Genomic DNA, 18,201 nt, shown 5'->3' with positions numbered 1-18,201 from the left:
CAGAATATTATGAAAAGGGGTAGAAGCCTTATTCTCCTGCCCCAAATATTCTTACTAATCAGGAAATCAGAATAGGATTGAAAACCTTAAACTGGATCAGAGCTGATTAAAATTTAAATGGATGACCAAGTACTTTAGGAAATTCCGGAGATATGGGCTAGAACTGGTAACTCTACAAATCTTCCTGAATTTTAGTGATAACCTACTTTTATATTACTGTCAAGTTTCTTTGTTCAATTTTCAATATTTAAAAAATTATATCCCCAGATCCAGGTACTGCCTTTGCATTAAGAAAATTCAATTGACATGGTATTTTAAAGGGAAAGGCGGGAAGAAGTCACTATTTGAAAATAGGAGAAATTGAAGAATCCTTGCTTAAAATAGAAGAATCAATTGTTGGGAGATTTTAAATTGTATTTTATGGGTCATTCCATGCCAAGTGGTCCGGGGCTCCCTGCTCGACCATCTTGGATTTCGATGAAAGTTTGTGTGAACATGCACATATGTCCCAATGAACATTGGTAAAGTGTTATGTTTGCCAATGCAATACTTGTGGAGATAAAGTCATTTGTTTGACCCAATACCGCAGCCTTCTACAGTATGAGATTCCAGCAACTTTGAGGCATAACATCTCCGGCAATATTTTGTTGAGAGAAACAAAACTTGGCCAACTTGTACAACTTTTTGTGCTCTATTAAACACAATAATAAAAAATTCTCATCAGCAATCTCCATTGAGATAATTTGGGGCAAAGTTAACTGAAAATGACTGTGGCTCGAAAAAGGTTAAAGTTTGGCTTTTCATATCTCTGGAAGGAAAGATATGTGAAACATGAAACTTTGTGTGTGATAACTTAACAATACAAGGTTTTCAAATACAAAATTTCATTCTCCTACTGCTTTCTAATAGTTCACAAATGTAAAGTGTAAAGTGAGTGTAAAGACAGTTTTTGTAAAAATGCCAAAAATAGAGTATTTTCAGCCTTTTACAAAAAAGGACCTCCTTGAAAATCTTAAACATTCTAATTAGAAAGAGCATGTTTCAAACCCCCTAAAAATAGGTTTGTTTTTCATTGCTGACGTATAAAGCCCTAAAAATAGGGACAAAGGTGAGGATGTTGCTATGGCAATGTCACATACATTCTATTATTGTTTTGTCTTATTTGTTTTATATAGACATCATTACTACTATTATATTGCATGACATTGCAACTACCAATTCAGGCACTTGACCCAGCAAAATTTTGGGAGGATTAAGCAATAATCAATGTAACTATTGTTATTGCTTAGAAGTTATTTTGATTTTTTAACAAAATATTGACAAAGCATTTTTGGATGTCTCACTGTACACTGCACAGATTTATAAAACATATCTAGGCAACTGGTAAATGCAACATCATTCATACCAGTAATTTCTGTACAGCTGTCATCTGAATCTGATTCTTCAGGATCAACTATTTGGATACCCTGAGCTTGCAACCTCTGAAATTTTGCTTCAAGCTCTCGCTTGGCCCTCAGTAGATCCTGAATTTCATTTTCCTTGGTTTCTCTGAAAATCTATAAATGAAAAAAGCGTATTTTAAAACATTTTTCATATTTCATTCTATGCATAAAATTAATGTATTTTTTCAGTTAAGAGTTTAGCCTTTCCACCCTAGGTCTTAAGCAACATAATCCTAATTACCTATCAACTTGTGTAGATAAAAGGGAAATATCTAGAAACAAGTGGAACTTGCAATAATTTTAAATATAAAATGATCCTTTTATTCAAGGTTACAAGCTATCAGTCCTGATTTCTAAGATAGTTCCATACATACTATGTGTCCTTTCCTAGGTTGTTCAAGAAGCGGAATTCTATCATTAACAGTTTTACTTCTAAAAAATATTTATACTTAAGCAAAGCTTAGGGCTCTCTGAAACATGCTCATTTATCCTGCAAAGCCAATAAATTAATTAATTTACTTTGAACTGCCTCCTGACTTTGTCCCGATCATGTTCAAATGTAGCTGCTCTTTCCATAGCTTGATATTTGGCCTCTACAGCACTTTCCTTTTCTCTGAGGATTTTCTGATATGTTTTCTGAAGTGCCTGGGAAGAGGAAAAAGTGAGAGGGTTAACCCTTGGTCTGCAATTTTTCATTTATTCACTCTTGACTATTAATTTGTTGGATATCAGAAAGCTCTTCCTAAATATAATTTGAATACATTTGATCTTTTAATTCAGTGTTTAAATGACATTCCAGATACAGCTCATCTACAACTTTTAGCATCCCTATTAGCTATTCTGGATGAGTCTGGTAAGAATATATAGCAATATAAAGGTGGCCAGAGATTCTATTTTAACAGAAAGCTTATTTTTGTCAATCTTGGTGCCAATGCCGCATGCAGATACCTGAAGCTCTGCCCTCAAGCGTTTGTTTTCTTTGTCCAGCTTGGCTTCTTTCTTCATCATGGCAGCCACCTCATTGTTCTTGCTAATGCGAAATATCTCATATTCTTTTTTCAGGCGTTCATACTCTGCCATGCATTCCAGCTCTTGTACAGAAGCAGTAGACTTGAAGCTTGCGCCAATGAGGCCTCCAGGCCGGGATGCACCTACCCGTCGAAAAGAACTACGCAGAAGACGGGCCTTGGGCTTTACTTCAACAGGAATTTCGCAGGCCTCACCACCCCCTCCCTCATATGGATCTTCAATCACCTCCCCAACAGTGACCATTGGATTAACCAAAGATGAAGCAGATCCCATAGCTGAAAAACTTCCCTTATGCACACGCTTTTTAAAATGGCAGATTCTAACTATCTCCAGATCCTAGTAGATGTAGACTTTCTTTAATGCCAAGCTGCTGCTCAACACTTGGGCCTAGGATATTACCCCAAATGACTTTCTTTCCTTCTGTCTAGTTATCCATAAATGGATGCTTTTGCTCCAACCACTTCTGGTTTTTAGATCGGAAAATATTTAAATTTATTAAAGTAGTAACATTCCCCCAAGTTGAATTAAAAAATAGATTATTCTTTTTAAGCTATGTAATTAAGGGCAGAGTGCTGCACATAATACACATTTCATTGACAAGGCTGTTACTACTACAGATTCAATATTCATTAACATTGGTAACAATTCTCTGTAGTTATAGTGAAGGAAATGTTCCTGTTGTCCTGTTATTGGGAATAGTTTAGTGCTGGTTGTCCACAAGAGACAGTGGCTTAGCCTGCCAACTTTCCACACATTTCCTTGGAAATAAAACTGACTGAATCCTTATGTGCCTGAGCTGGGATTTCTGTCTTAAAGCAAACTACCCAGCAAACAGGCACAAATATTTACAGTATGGTCGTTAAAGGGCTGCTGTAAATATTCTTCCTGTCGTTTTCCCAATAACAAGCAAAGTTACCTCGGTCACCAATAGTTCATACCAATATGCGCTGTTATTTCCCATGCTATCCCTTGCTCATTTTTATCAGAAAAATGGAAGAATCAAAAAAGAAGGAAACATTTTCCAAGCAAATGAAGGGCCAATGTAGAGTTTTACTCCGGAGATTCCCATAAGAATTCCTTAACTTTCCATAAATTACGGGAGCAATGGGAAAACAGTCAACCAGCCAAGCAACTTGCTCGCTCTGTCGCTCGTCGCTCGCGCCTCGGCCTCCTTCGGATGAGCCGCAGCCCAGGCGCTGCTGCCCGGGAAAATCTTCGGCTATGGATTGCGCAACTAAAGCAGGAAGTAGGCAGTGACGTGGCAGCTTTCTCCCAGGCAGTTGCGTAGAGCTGAGGGGCTGTCGTGGGAAGAACAGCGAAGTGCCAACTTTCGTTGTCCTTTCGTGACGTTCCACAACTCTGGTTCTCCGAAAGAGAAGGCGTCCTCTGAGCATTTGCGGGAAAGGCTTGGGCGGGCCCTGTGCCGCCGGATTCTCCAACCTGGCGCCTCCTCGGGATGTGTTGTAACACAACGCTTATCAGTCTGCAGTTGAAGCCCGACCATTCTAACATCAGATGATAAAAGTTGTACAATAGCCTGCATTTTTCGAGGGCACTGGTTGACGAAGGTGCTTTTCTCGACGACACTCGTAGAAGAATCGTTTCCACTTCAGACTGCAGGAGGAGAGAAAAGGTTTCTAAAACAAAGGAAAAGCCGAATCACATAATGAATTTTGCATTGGGCTGGAGAAAGCCCGTTATATCATTTTAAGTTACAGCATTTTTTTATTTCTGGAAGACAACCTGAACAGATTTAAAAGTAATATGTTTATGAAAAAAGTATGCAAAATTCTTCTAGTTTCAATGGAAGAGGACATGAGAAAATAACAGAAGTAGCGGGTGGGATGGGGGACAAAAGCTATTTTTATCGTTGCAGCAAATTTTTGGATAGCTAATGTAAAATATAGTTAAGTGCCAGGAGCAAAAATCCATTTGGAATTTATAGGCTAAAATAGGTTCCCATTCTCATATATGTCTGAGATGTTTTTGCGTTCCAAAAAACAAGCTATATCCAACCCAATATATAATCCCAATATCTAGATTGATTTTCTATTGTCTTCAATTGGAATGAAAGTTTCCCTGAGCCACTGAAATGCTAAAGAGAGTGAGACTCGAGATAAGGCTTGCAAAAAAATATCAGCTTTTATTTATGGCTTTAGCAAAAGCTGGGTGATAAAACTATATCCAAAACTTACAAACAAATGCATGTAAGGAATAGCCAGCCCCTAGGGGGAGATCAAAACCAGATCAGAATTGACATCACAAGGAGTACAAGTAGAATGGTGGTCTTATTTACAGATACAATCAAGGTATGCACAGGATAGGAAGAACGAAGGTATTGCCAAAGACTACACAATATTAGATAAACTGTTGATACAGACAGAAAACAGACTGATCAAAGTGCTGTATAGATTCTTGTTGGAATATAAACTAGAGGAGGAACATGTCAAAGAAACCATGGTCATCTGGGCGAAAATTTTTGGTTACAATGTGGAATTGGCTAAGTGGGAAAAACTTTGGATACTTAATCAGAAACTAACATTGGCTACGGCGTATAAAGAAAATCTTTATAAGATGTTCTACAGATGGCATCTCCCTCCAGCACTACTTTCCAAAATGTTCAAAAATCTGGCCCCAAATTGTTGGAAGTGTAAAAAAAACACCAGGCACTTTCTATCATATGTGGTGGACGTGCAATGAGGCAAAAAAATATTGGAAAATGATTCAATCATGGTTAGAACAAATGGTGGGAGAACAAATTATGTTTAAAGCAGAAACTTTTCTCCTAGGCATAATACTGGAGGGGTTTAAGAAAGATACACTTTATTTAATTATACATATACTAACTGTAGCGCGCATAACCTATGCACAGTATTGGAAAAAAGAAAATACACCATCAGAACTAGATACAATCAGAAAAGTGTTGGCCTGTGTAGAAGCAGATAGGCTCACTCTTGAACTTAAAAATAAAGGGGAATCAGAATATTTTGAAGTATGGAACAGATTTTATGATTGGTATAAGACAAGATGACAAGACTGGAATAAATGTATATATTGTGATTGGACAGAAGGACAGACAATGTATTAAGTAGATTAACTGTTAATGGTTGAAACTAGCTGTACATAATGGCACACGTGGTCCGATTCCCTGCCTTCCTGAAGGAGACCCCGGAGCACGCTCCACCGGCTCACACTCCACGGTCCCCTTCATGTTGACTCAGGAAGGCGGGGAATGGGACCACGTGTGCAGGAGGCTGAGGCTGCATCAGCCTCCTGCACAAGTGGTCCCATTCCCCGCCTTCCTGATGATGTCACCAGCCTCACCAGCCATAAACCTCACCGCACGTCAGTGGAGTATTCCTATAGCCTTGTGTAGGGGGTGGCAGCTCCCTTTGTCAAGTTGTTTTTTTGGCAGAAGGCTTTAATGATTTATGAGCTAGGAAAACTCCCTAATTGGTTCCTTTATCTATGGCGTTTTATATTCCCGTGTAACAATTTCTTCTATGTTTTCGAGAATATCCCTAGCTTTGAAGCCAAGAATAGAACCGAGACACGCAGCAGTGAGATAACATTTGCAGTCCAGTATTAAGGTTACAATTTGCTAGGCTAGAAAACAACTAATTTCTGACAGTGTACAATAATATAAGCAGAAGCCAATATTGATTCATATTGATTCATATACTCCTACAAAATGAAAAAAACTTTTGACTATTCTTTCACAATTCAGCTAGCAAATGTAAATTGTCAACAATTAGTTAATTATATCCTTTAGTGTAATGTAATAAGGCCAAACTATTCATAGTTTTTGAGCAGCTGCTGAAACACAAGCTTTAAAGATAAGAGTCGTTTATCTTATAAAGAGCTTTAACTAATCCTGACAAATATGAAACTTAGCTGCTGGCAAATGTCATCCCTTTTAATCCATCTTCCTGGTTGCTGCTCCATACAATTACAGCTATTCTGTGTAACATATTGCTTGCAAAGAGGAATAGTAATAAGGATATACTAAATAATACTACAGTGGGGCAAAAAAGTATTTCGTCAGCCACCAATTGTGCAAGTTCTCCCACTTAAAAAGATGAGAGAGGCCTGTAATTGGCATCATAGGTAGACCTCAACTATGAGAGACAAAATGTAAAAAAAAAACCCAAACAATCACATTGGCTGATTTGGAAAGAATTTATTTGCAAATTATGGTGGAAAATAAGTATTTGGTCACCTACAAACAAGCAAGATTTTTGGCTCTCACAGACCTGTACCTTCTTCTTTAAGAGGCTCCTCTGTCCTGCACTCATTACCTGTATCAATGGCACCTATTTGAACTTGTTATCAGTATAAAAGACACCTGTCCACAACCTCAAACAGGCACACTCCAACCTGCACTATGGTGAAGACCAAAGAGCTGTCAAAGGACACCAGAAATAAAATTGTAGACCTGCACCAGGCTGGGAAGACTGAATCTGCAATAGGCAAGCAGCTTGGTGTGAACAAATCAACTGTGGGAGCAATAATTAGAAAATAGAAGACATACAAGACCACTGATAATCTCCCTTGATCTGGGGCTCTCACCCCATGGGGTCAAAATGATCACAAGAACGGTGAGCAAAAATCCCAGGACCACACGGGGGGACCTAGTGAATGACCTGCAGAGAGCTGGGACCAAAGTAACAAAGGCTACCATCAGTAACACACTACGTCGCCAGGGACTCAGATCCTGCAGTGCCAGACGTATCCCCCTGCTTAAGCCAGTACATATCCAGGCCCATCTGAAGTTTGCTAGAGAGCATTTGGATGATCCAGAAGAGGGTTGGGAGAATGTCATATGGTCAGATGAAACCAAAATAGAACCGTTTGGTAGAAACACAACTCGTCGTGTTTGGAGGCGAGAGAATGCTGAGTTGCATCCAAAGAACACCATACCTACTGTGAAGCATGGGGGTGGCAACATCATGCTTTGGGGCTGTTTCTCTGCAAAGGGACCAGGACGACTGATCCATGTACAAGACAGAATGAATGGGGCCATGTATCGTGAGATTTTGAGTGCAAACCTCCTTCCATCAGCAAGGGCATTGAAGATGAAAAGTGGCTGGGTCTGTCAACATGATAATGATCCCAAAAATACCACCCGGGCAACGAAGGAGTGGTTTCGTAAGAAGCATTTCAAGGTCCTGGAGTGGCCTAGCCAGTCTCCAGATCTCAACCCCATAGAAAACCTTTGGAGGGAGTTGAAAGTCCGTGTTGCCCAGCGACAGCCCCCAAACTTCCCTGCTCTAGAGGAGATCTACATGGAGGAATGGGCCAACATATCAGCAACAGTGTATGCCAACCTTGTGAAGACTTACAGGAAATGTTTGACCTCTGTCATTGCCAACAAAGGATATATAACGAAGTATTGAGATGAACTTTTGATATTGACCAAATACTTATTTTCCACCATAATTTGCAAATAAATTATTTCCAAATCAGCCAATGTGATTGTTTGGGGTTTTTTTTACATTTTGTCTCTCATAGTTGAGGTCTACCTATGATGCCAATTACAGGCCTCTCTCATCTTTTTAAGTGGGAGAACTTGCACAATTGGTGGCTGACTAAATACTTTTTTGCCTCACTGTATATTAGATGGTGCCTTTGTATACTTGCATTTATAAACATTTGTTTCCTGCAAAATACATATATACATATATATGATAGATAGATAGATAGATAGATAGATAGATGATAGATAGATAGATAGATAGATAGATAGATAGATGATAGATAGATATGATGCATTTTGTAGTTGTATTTGTTTCCTGTAACACCTATATGTTATGCCTTTTGTTATGCCTGTTATGCCCTTTATAGTTGTAACACAAATATGCCACAGTAGACCCTTATGTTTGTATTTCCTGCAACTAAGGAAAAATTCTGTTATTGGGATCTGTGAAGTACCTGACATTAGTCAAAACATATGTCTCACCTTTGATCAGAGCCTCCCTCTTCTGCCTAAAACTATCTCACCTTTGATCTGTTCCCTTCACAACAGGGGATCAAATGGCCAATGTGAGAACAAAGGAAAGAGATAAGGCTAATGAGGAGTATTCCATCCTTTTTGCAGGAATACGCAAATCTACCGTATTTTTCAGTGTATAAAATACACCTTTTCCCCCTCACGCAACCAGGCCCTGCGGGATCTTCAGGGCACCTTGCAGATGCTTCAGGAGGTGGGATTCTCCATCAGTCAGGAGAAAAGCCACCTTGTTTCCACTTCTCGTCTAGTGCACTTGGGAGCCCTCATCGACTCCACTCAGGGGAAGATCTTCCTGTCTCGGGAATGACAGATCAGCCTCAGGCACTTAGCCTTCAAGGTACAGAGGAGACAGCAGCCCCCTCTCTTCCAGCTGTCTCAACTGCTGGGGAAGATGGTCTCTTGCTTCTCCATCATCCCTTGGGTGGGGCTTCACAGCCGCTGCCTCCAGTGGTTTCTTCTGCCATTCCAGAAGACCAATAGCAGCTGTTTCCTAGCGAAAGTCAGGTTGACTCCAGAGGTCCTTCACTCTCTCGACTGGTGGATCTCCCTGGCCATCTCTCAGGGGTCCCTCTTCAGGGAACTACCTCGTCTCGCAGTTACCATGGATGCAAGTTTGACAGGTTGGGGCACTCACCTGGAGGATCAGATAGCTCAGGGTCTCTGGTCCAACTCCGACCTTTCCCACAGTATGAATTGGCTAGAGTTGAGGGCCATCCATCTAGCTCTTCTTCAGTTCCAATCTTCAATTCGCAACACATATGTGCTAATTTGGACAGACAACACAACAGCCAAAGGCATGTCAACCACCAGGGGGGGACAAGAGCAGTTTCCCTCATGGAGTCTGCCTTTCACCTAGGGATCTGGGTGGAAGCCAACCTTCTCTCCCTCCACCCCAAACACATCTCGGGCTCCAACAACACCAGAGCAGACTGGTTGAGCCACACAACAATCGATTCTGCGGAGTGGACCCTCAACCATCGCATCTTTAAACAGCTGTCGACCAGGTACGGGACCCTGGTGCTAGATCTCTACGCAACGGCATCCAACAATCAACTGCCCAGGTACCTGTCTCACTACATGACACCAGGCGCGGAAGGGACAGACGCCTTAAGGTGCAGGTGGACCCACGGTCTCCTGTACGCCTTCCCTCCCTTTCCCCTGATACAGAGGGTCATTCAGAAAATGATAGAGGAAGAGGCCGAGCTCATCCTACTCGCCCCCCATTAGCTGTACCTTCCATGGTTTGCGGACCTAGTCAACCTCTCAGTGGGCCCAGAGTGGCGTCTTCCCCTGATACCATCCCTTCTTCACCAGGGATCCATCCACCATCCCAACCTATCTTGGCTCCGCCTAACCGCATGGAGGCTGAGCAGGAGGTCTTGAGGGCAGCAAATCTTTCTGAGATTGTAATTCAAACTATTCAGGCTTCTCGACGCCTGGCCACTAATAGAATCTACGAATCAACATGGCAGACTTTCAGCACATGGTGCCTTTCTAAAGAGGTTTTGCCCCTGGAGGCTTTGGTTCCCCAGGTTTTGGAGTTCCTGCAATAGGGACTAGATAAAGGACTTGCGCCTAACCTTACGGAAGCAGGTGTCAGCTCTCTCTTCGGTTCTCTCTCTTCATCGGGATGAGCCTCTCTCCTTGCACCCTCATGTACGCCACTTCATTAAGGGCACATCTAATCTCTGCCCGCCTGTCATTCACCGCTTCCCCTTGTGGGATCTAACCAAAGTCCTTGACTTTCTCACTGGACCACCCTTTGAGCCTCTCAGGTTGGCCTCCCTGCATCACCTCACATTGAAAACAATCTTTCTGGTGGTTATCACATCTACACGACAGGTCTCAGAATTGGCAGCCCTTTCCATCCGTTCCTACTTGTGTACTGTTCATTCAGACCGTGTGGTCCTTCAACTTGATCCCACCTTTGTTCCAAAGGTCAAAGTTTCATCTGTATCTAGATCTCACTCTACTGAACTTTTGCCCTAATCCCTCTCACAGTCTCGAACGCAAATGGCACAGGTTAGAAGTAAGACGTGCTCTTAAGATCTATATTGTCAAGACGGATGTCTTTAGGTGCACCAAAGCACTCTTTGTGTCTTTCCATCCCACAAACAGGGGTCTAAAGGCTTCTCCATCTATGGTTGGGCGCTGGATCCAGTCAACCATAACTAGAGCTTACCTGGCGAGTCACCTCACACCTGAGGGCTTCATGGTCGGAAGGTTTTCCCCTGCCTACTCTTCCCATTATGAAGTTTCCTGGTTGTAGAACCGCACGGATCACACCCCCGGCAGCTGACCTGCAACAACTGCTTGATCAGAATTGGGGGGATGTCCCCCTAATTCCATGCTCTTCCTCCCCTGGGCTCCCATCTGAGCTCCTCCCCACCATATACGGACAAAGGCGAAGCAGCCAGCTGTGGAGAGAGGGGGGAAAGGCACAGGGCAGGGGGATTCCTCCATGGCACAGGCGGCTCCGCTCAACCTGCTGGAGCCTGGAGGTGGTGACTTCCCCATCCAGGTGGAGCACGATTGGAAGCGGAGGCAGTTCACCATCTGCTCAAACAGCTGTCATGATAAAGCTGTTGTATGAATATGTAGGGAAGAGGGTGGTGGTTCTTCAACCATGCGTGCGGAAGGCAGTGGATCTGAAATGAAGGCATTCCAGGCGGCAGAGATCATTGCAACTGTCTTACTCTTCCTGTGCAGTCCCAACCCCCACACTTCCCAAGGCCATTTGACTGCAAAGGTGCAGAGGGCTTGCTGGGAAGCCCAGCAACATGTTTATGAAATTGCAGTGTCCAAAGGACGCACATGCTACATGTCTATCGGGCCTTGCTGCGAGAAAGCCAGGCTTTCAATGCCTACGATTATAAGTAGGAAGTCTTGGGAATGAAGCCTTTGGTGCCAAGTCCCTTCTCTGCCCACATGAAAATCATACCCCATCCCCTCCAGTTAAATACATGTAGGGTGATAGGGTTGGATAAAAAGCTTATCAAAATCCGAGTGGAAGTGAGGATCCCGGCCACCTGCAAACCACCCGAAAATGAGATGCATGGAGCGGGTGGGTGAGATTAAATTCAGAATGTAAGGCACACCAGATTTTCACTCTCTTTTTTTATAAGGTCTGCCTTATACTCCAAAAAATATGGTATGTGTTATACGTTTATTATGCAATCTCCTCAAATTACAATTGACTCTCAATAGTTTGCTAAATAGGCAAACAACATGTTGTTTCCAGAAGCAGCATGTAAAAGAGGAGAAAAAGTTGTTAGTGTATACCAGAGGTGGTATTCAGCCAGTTCTCTCTGATTTGGGTGAACCTGTAGCGGTGGCTGCAGGAGGCTCCACCCACCCACCCCAACATAATGTGTGAGTACTGAGCATATGCAGAAGGCAGTACGCATGAGCAGATGATGTGTGAGCACGCGCACATTTGCAAACCATAGGGAAGGTAAGTGAATCTTACCGCTGATGTATACCTTCAGAAGTTGAACCTCTACAGACAAATAGAAACACATTAGATGCATTGATCATCTTCACTATTTAGCTTTAAGGTTTGCTTTGGATCCTTCAATTTCTGAGGCTGACAACCTGATGGATCTGATCTTTAAAGCTTAGCCTTTGATTCTGAAGATTCCAAGTCCTTACTCGAAACAGTGGCAGTTGTTGAGTCTTTACTTTTCTATTTAAGCTGAAATACATTTTTAAACCTTTATACAAAACTAATAATTGCTTTTATATGTGCATAACCATATTAATGTAACACATTGGATTCATGACATTTTTATCCACAGTGTTTGCACACTGAATTAATAGATTGTGACAGTCATATCATAAATGATCATTTTGTAAATGAGTAAGATTCCTAATTACTACTTTGTAAATGTTGCTAAAGGATGATATAAAAATTCCAAATGCTGAACATTTGATAGAATCTAATAAGACTTCAAAGAAAAGAGAATTTCTAAATGATACAAAAATGGCTGTCCTTCAAATGCAATGAGATATACAATATATGCTGTAAAAGTCATGTATGAATTCTGTGAAATCCTTAATGTAGAATTAACGTACAATTGTTTATAATTGTACTAATATCTCTTTTTTATATCCAATTTTTACAAGAATTCATTCTCTCCACCACCTTACCATTTATACTGAATTCATACAGTACATTATTCAAAGCCCTAATGGATTTGCTTAGTTTTGATTATATTGTGCTAACCCAGCCATCCCCCAGCATTCATGGCTTAGCATTATAAATGAACCAGGCTATTGTAGCTTTTTCAACAAAGCAAGAGTGTTTCTAATAATGTCTGATAGCATTGACTGCCGTCAGAGCAGCTAGATGTTTCAAATGCTTGCATGTGTAATTTCCCAAACATGGCCTCAATGTGAGAAAGAAGGTCAACAAAGATAAGATTCTTTATTGGCTATGTTTCCCTGGGTGCAATGTATGATAGTGGAGGAAGTTAGCTCCCACCCCTCTCCTAGAAAAATGAAATATCCTAGGAAATATTGAAAAGGCAGAGTGTTATATTTCCCTAGATGAGAAGTGGAGAAACATGTTTTTTTAGGCAGGAAGCAGACTCATTCTTAATATCCCGCAGGTTCCTTAATAGTCCACAGCAGATGTCCTGCACTTAAGAGATAGCTACCATATGTTTTGGAGTATAAGACGCACCAGAGTACTAGATGCACCAAGGTTTTGAAGAGGCAAATTTAAAAAAAGAAGTAGGTAGGTAGATAGAGGGATAGAGAGGGAGAGAAAGAGAGAAATACAGTAGATAGGTAGTGTTAGATCAGGGCAATGAGAGGACAGACTCCAGACTGAAGGCAACAACAGCTCTTTATTATCAGACAAGTATGTACAATCCAGCAACTGTGAGGTCTGACAGCTCTCCTTTTATAGGGAGCTGTCAGGCCTCTCAACCAATCAGGTTAAACCTAGGCTCCCGCCTAAATGGAGGACTGGAGTGGAAACCACTGTAGCTTGTGTGGATATCTAACACCCCTCCCCTCTTAGTAGGAGCATTCCAATTAGTGACGTAGTCTTTTAGGTAGGTGGGTCTTTGCCTAGTTCTGGCAGACCTGCACAGTTCATTCTGAACCGGTTCTTGGAGCAGCTCGGAGGGACCTTTGTGCTCCTCAGCTCCTTTTGATGGAAGCTGCTGGAACTTACCCCAGGCCGCGGCTGGAGTCCTTTGAGTTTGTTCCCTTGGGGCTCGCTGTGGGCTTGCAACAAACTCAGGTAAGTCTGCCGGTTCATTCGGGATTGAGAAGTCTGTGGAAGGAGTGACTGGTTGCTCCTTTTGGGTAGGGCCTTGGCCGGTTGGCGTCAGAGTTTCGTCTGGTGCTCTAAGATTGGAGTGGGTTAGGTGACCACGGAGTTGGTCAATGTGCCTTCTCCAATTTCTACCATCCTCTAGCTCTAAGAGATAAGAGCGAGGCCTGGTGATGCCTATCACCATGGCAGGAATCCAAAGAGTTTCCCCTGCATAGTTGTGGGCGTATACTGAATCCCCTATGCTAAAGTTCCAAATCTTGCTGGTGGAGTCTGGGGGCGATGTGGCAGAGTAGTTTGGGTGTAGCCGGTCTAGGTGGGACCTTAGCCGGTGACCCATGAGAAGCTCGGCTGGGCTTCTCCCCGTGGTGGTGCTAGGAGTAATATGTTGTATTAGTAAATAGTGATCAACCCATGTTTGCCAATCACCCGGGCCCATCCTGGCAAGGGCCTCTTTTGCTGAGCGCACATTCGTTCCGCCTGTCCATTCGAGGCTGGATGGAATGACGCGACTAGGGCATGCCGAATTCCCTGGCTAGCTAGCTAGGTCTCGAATTGCATGGCCGTAAATTGGGGCCCGTTGTCAGAGACCAAGACGTCAGGCAGGCTGTGCGTGGAGAAAAGTCTCCGTAGCACCTTGATGACCTCCTCTGCCATGGTAGAGGTCATCAGGGCTACCTCTAACCACAATTATGAAGAACGTTTGGCCATGAACGGGGCCTGCGAAATCTATGTGCACCCTAGACCAGGGTGCCTGAGGGCGCTCCCACTCCTTAGGAGGTGCCTCTGGGGGAGCTGGTCTGGATTCCTGACAGGGCGTGCAAGTGGCCACCCACTCTTCAATTTCCCTGTCCATGTTAGCTCCTAGCCAATGCCTTCATCCTGACAATGCCAGGATGCTCCACATGCAATGACTCTAATACTGCACGTCGCAGTTTGTTCGGAACAACCACCCGGTCCCCCCACAGTAGACAACCTTTTAAAACCAACAGTTTGTCATGCTTGGTAAAAAACATTTTAAATTCAGCCCCAACAGGCCCTTTGGGCCATCCCCTCCACACCCAGTTAAGCACCTGCTTAATTATATTGTCCTTTGCTGAAAAGCGGGCAACATCAGCAGAGGAGACCGGTCCAGTGTCCAAGCAGTCAATTTGGAGGACCGGGGTCTCTGGAGTGGGTTCGGCCAACAGTTCGGGCAGGGGACAACGGCTCAACGCGTCTGCGTGTCCAAGCGTGGAGCCAGGTCGGTGAACCAGTTTGTAAGTGTAGGCAGCCAGGAAAACAGTCCACCTGGTCATGCGCGGGGAGAGGGACACCGGGGTGGGTCGGTCCCCAGCCAGCAGCCCCAGCAGTGGCTTGTGGTCCGTCACAAGTTCGAAATCACGGCTGTAGAGGTACTCGTGGAAACGCTTGACTCCCGCTACAGCAGCCAAGGCTTCTCTGTCTAGTTGGCTATAGTTCCGTTCAGCAGGAGACAAGGTTCACGAGTAGAAGGCGATGGGGGCCTCGGTGCCGTTTGGCATCCTGTGGCTGAGGACTGCGCCAACGCCGAAAGGTGAAGCGTCGCACGTCAAAACCAGTGGCAGGGTCTGGCTGTACTGGACCAGCAGGGAGTCGGTTGTGAGCAGGCGCTTTATTCCAGCAAAGGCGGCTGCCTCGGCTCGTCCCCAGGTCCATCTAGCATTTTTCGTTAGCAGTCGGTGTAACGGCTCAGCGACAGTTGCTTTCTGTCTGAGAAAGACGCTGTAGAAGTTAAGGAGCCCGAGGAAAGCTTGCAACTCGGTCTGATTGCGAGGTGTAGGGGCGTCCTGGATTGCTTTGACTTTTTGGGATGTCGGGTGGATCCCAGAACCGTCGATCATGTACCCTAATTTAATTCTGCATGATACTTGGAATGCTGACACAAACAGTGAGACCTTGGAGTGCCAAGCCGGATAATCAGTGAGAAAAATAAGAGTGTTTTGTTTCCATTATACAAACCTTCCAGCCTCCGAGTAGCAGTGTTATTGTTGCAAGTTTCTTTGTTTCTTTTTTATCTTTTTTGTATTTCAAGTTAAAAAAAAGTCCAATTCTTGAATGAGTTAGAAGAACACCCACAGTAATGAAAGAGGAGAATTTTAGTCCATAGGTTGCAAAGAGTAATAAAAGAAAAAAAATAGAAGAAAACTTAATCCATTCATTTTAAAAGGCTTGCATAAATTCCATCCATGAAGATAGCATTTAAAAAGTAAGATAGCCCACTGTCCAAAACCATTCCAAATTTAATTCTGCCGCTTATTTCTTCTGTTCTCCAATTTAAATTAATTTTAGGGTTTTTATAGGCAGTCTCTTTTTAAAGTTCCGCTCTGCAGCAGACAAGGTCCTGGAGTAAAAAGCAATAGGAGCCTCAGTTCCATTGGGCATGCGGTGGCTGAAGTCGGTGCCGACGCCGAACGGGGAAGCGTCGCGGGTCAGTACCAATGGCAGGGTCTGGCTGTACTGTATCAGAAAGGAGTCCGCTGACAGGAGTCGTTTTACCGCGGCAAATGCGGCAGCCTCGGCTCAGCCCCAGGACCACTTCACGTTCTTAGCCAGGAGATGGTGTAAGGGCTCAGCAACAGTGGCTTTCTGTTTCAGAAAGACACTGTAGAAATTAAGGAGCCCGAGGAATGCCTGCAGCTCGGTTTGATTGCAAGGTGTGGGGGCATCCTGAATTGCTTGAATCTTTTGGGTGGTTGGGTGAATCCCAGAGCCATCGATTAGGTACCCTAAGAATTCAACCTTGGCATACTAATTTGGCATTTTTCTTTCTTGAGACGGAGGCCTTTGTCTGTAATTCGAACCAAAACAGTTTGTACATGTTTGAAAAGTTGCGCCTCATTTGGAGCCGATACTAAGATGTCGTCGAAATAGGGGATTATTCCTGGAATCCCCTGCAAAAGCCATTCCATGACGCTTTGGAACAGTCTAGGGGCGGTACTAATGCTGAATTGCAGACTGTGCATCACAATGGTTTGGGCCTCCACTGTAGCGCCATCTACAGACAATTGTTGGTACGCCTACACCATGTCCAATTTTGCAAATATTTTTCTGGGGCCTAACGAATGTAGTAGATGCTGTACAATGGGTACAGGGAAGCGCTTTGTTGTAGCGCTTTATTGATTGTGCACTTGTAGTCTGCGCAGATGTGGACAGAAGATTGGAGTCCCCACATATTTAACCAGACCGATGCTAAAGACGTCCTCGAACTCCTTAAAAATAGCTTCGGTGCTGTCATCTTTCAAGGCATTGATACCGGTCACTTCTAGGCCCAGGGCTTCGAACCAGTCAAGCCCCAGGAGGCTCTGCAGGTTGCTGCTGACCACATCACTGGGAGTTGGCTGCTGAAATGCTTGAATTTCACCTCGAAGGTGCCTTGGCCCACGATGGGGACCCGGTTGCCCTGGTAATTGCATAGGCGGATGTCAGGGGTGCATAGATGTTGTTTCTTCAGGCTAAGGATAGCCTGCTTGAGGGTAGACCATGGCATGATGGTCAGTGATGACCCGGTGTTGATCTCCATCTCGCATGGAGAATCCTTGATGAGGATTGTGACCTTTAGCTGTTTTGGCCACCTGGCCTGGACTTGGCTGATTGATGTATGGTAGGTGACTCTAGTGGCTTCTGCCAGCCCTTGGTTGGGCCTTTGCTGGTGGTTTGGTGCACTTCTTGCTGCCAGGTAGTAGCAGGGAATTCACCCCAGCGCATCTTGGCGAGGTGACTTATACAATAATTAGAAAAGTACTCTAATGTCAGAGATGGACAAAATAACAATAGAACTAAAAGAAAGAGAAGAATCAGATTTCTATAAAATATGGAATAAAATGAATAAGTGGCTAGAAAACAGAAGCCAAAACAGAAAATAGAGAATGTAAATATATGGTGATATAAATAATCAATATTATTATAAGTGTTAGCACTACTGTTGTTATATTATAGGACAAGGTGAAAGCAATAGGAAGGCAATGCAGAATGGAAAATTATAAAGGCTACACATGAAAGCCGATACAGAAGGCTGTATAATTACTTTATATTGTTATGTATGTTTTGTGTTTTGTTTTTTCTTGTTGTGTTTTTCTTTCTGTTTTTAAAGATTAAAACATTCAATAAAAATTATTAAAAAATACTCTGTGTGTGTGTGTGTGTATGTATGTATATGTATGTATGTGTGTGTATGTATGTGTATGTATGTATATGTATGTGTGTGTGTATGTGTGTGTGTGTGTGTGTGTATATATATATATATATATATATATATATATATATATATATATATATATATATATATATATATATATACACACACACACACACACACACACACACACACACACACACACATATATATATATATATAAAATTGAAAAGGAATTATAAATACCATCAACATAAAATGGAACATGCTCAGAGACTGAAAT

The 18,201-nt window shown here is 43.0% G+C and overlaps 1 protein-coding gene and 1 long non-coding RNA gene across 3 annotated transcripts in view; both read right to left on the bottom strand.

Annotated features, from left to right (window-relative positions):
* NPHP3 (nephrocystin 3) overlaps nt 1-4,145 on the bottom strand; it is a 76,939-nt gene extending 72,794 nt beyond the window's left edge. For both annotated transcript variants that reach the window (XM_081971288.1, XM_081971289.1), the window contains exons 1-3: nt 2,391-4,145; nt 1,962-2,087; nt 1,406-1,556 (exon numbers count right to left, since the gene is read on the bottom strand). In XM_081971288.1, coding sequence (XP_081827414.1) covers nt 1,406-1,556; nt 1,962-2,087; nt 2,391-2,744 — 631 coding nt within the window. In that variant the 5' untranslated portion in view covers nt 2,745-4,145. The remainder of the gene's footprint in view (nt 1-1,405; nt 1,557-1,961; nt 2,088-2,390) is intronic.
* The window catches only part of LOC309401924, a 140,015-nt gene that overhangs the window by 75,156 nt on the left and 46,658 nt on the right, over nt 1-18,201 (bottom strand). The gene's annotated exons all lie outside the window — the stretch shown is intronic.

Source organism: Natrix helvetica (assembly GCF_964273705.1).
Source record: "Natrix helvetica genome assembly, chromosome: Z".
Lineage (NCBI taxonomy): Eukaryota > Metazoa > Chordata > Lepidosauria > Squamata > Natricidae > Natrix > Natrix helvetica.
This window is presented reverse-complemented; position numbering and strand designations above follow the sequence as displayed.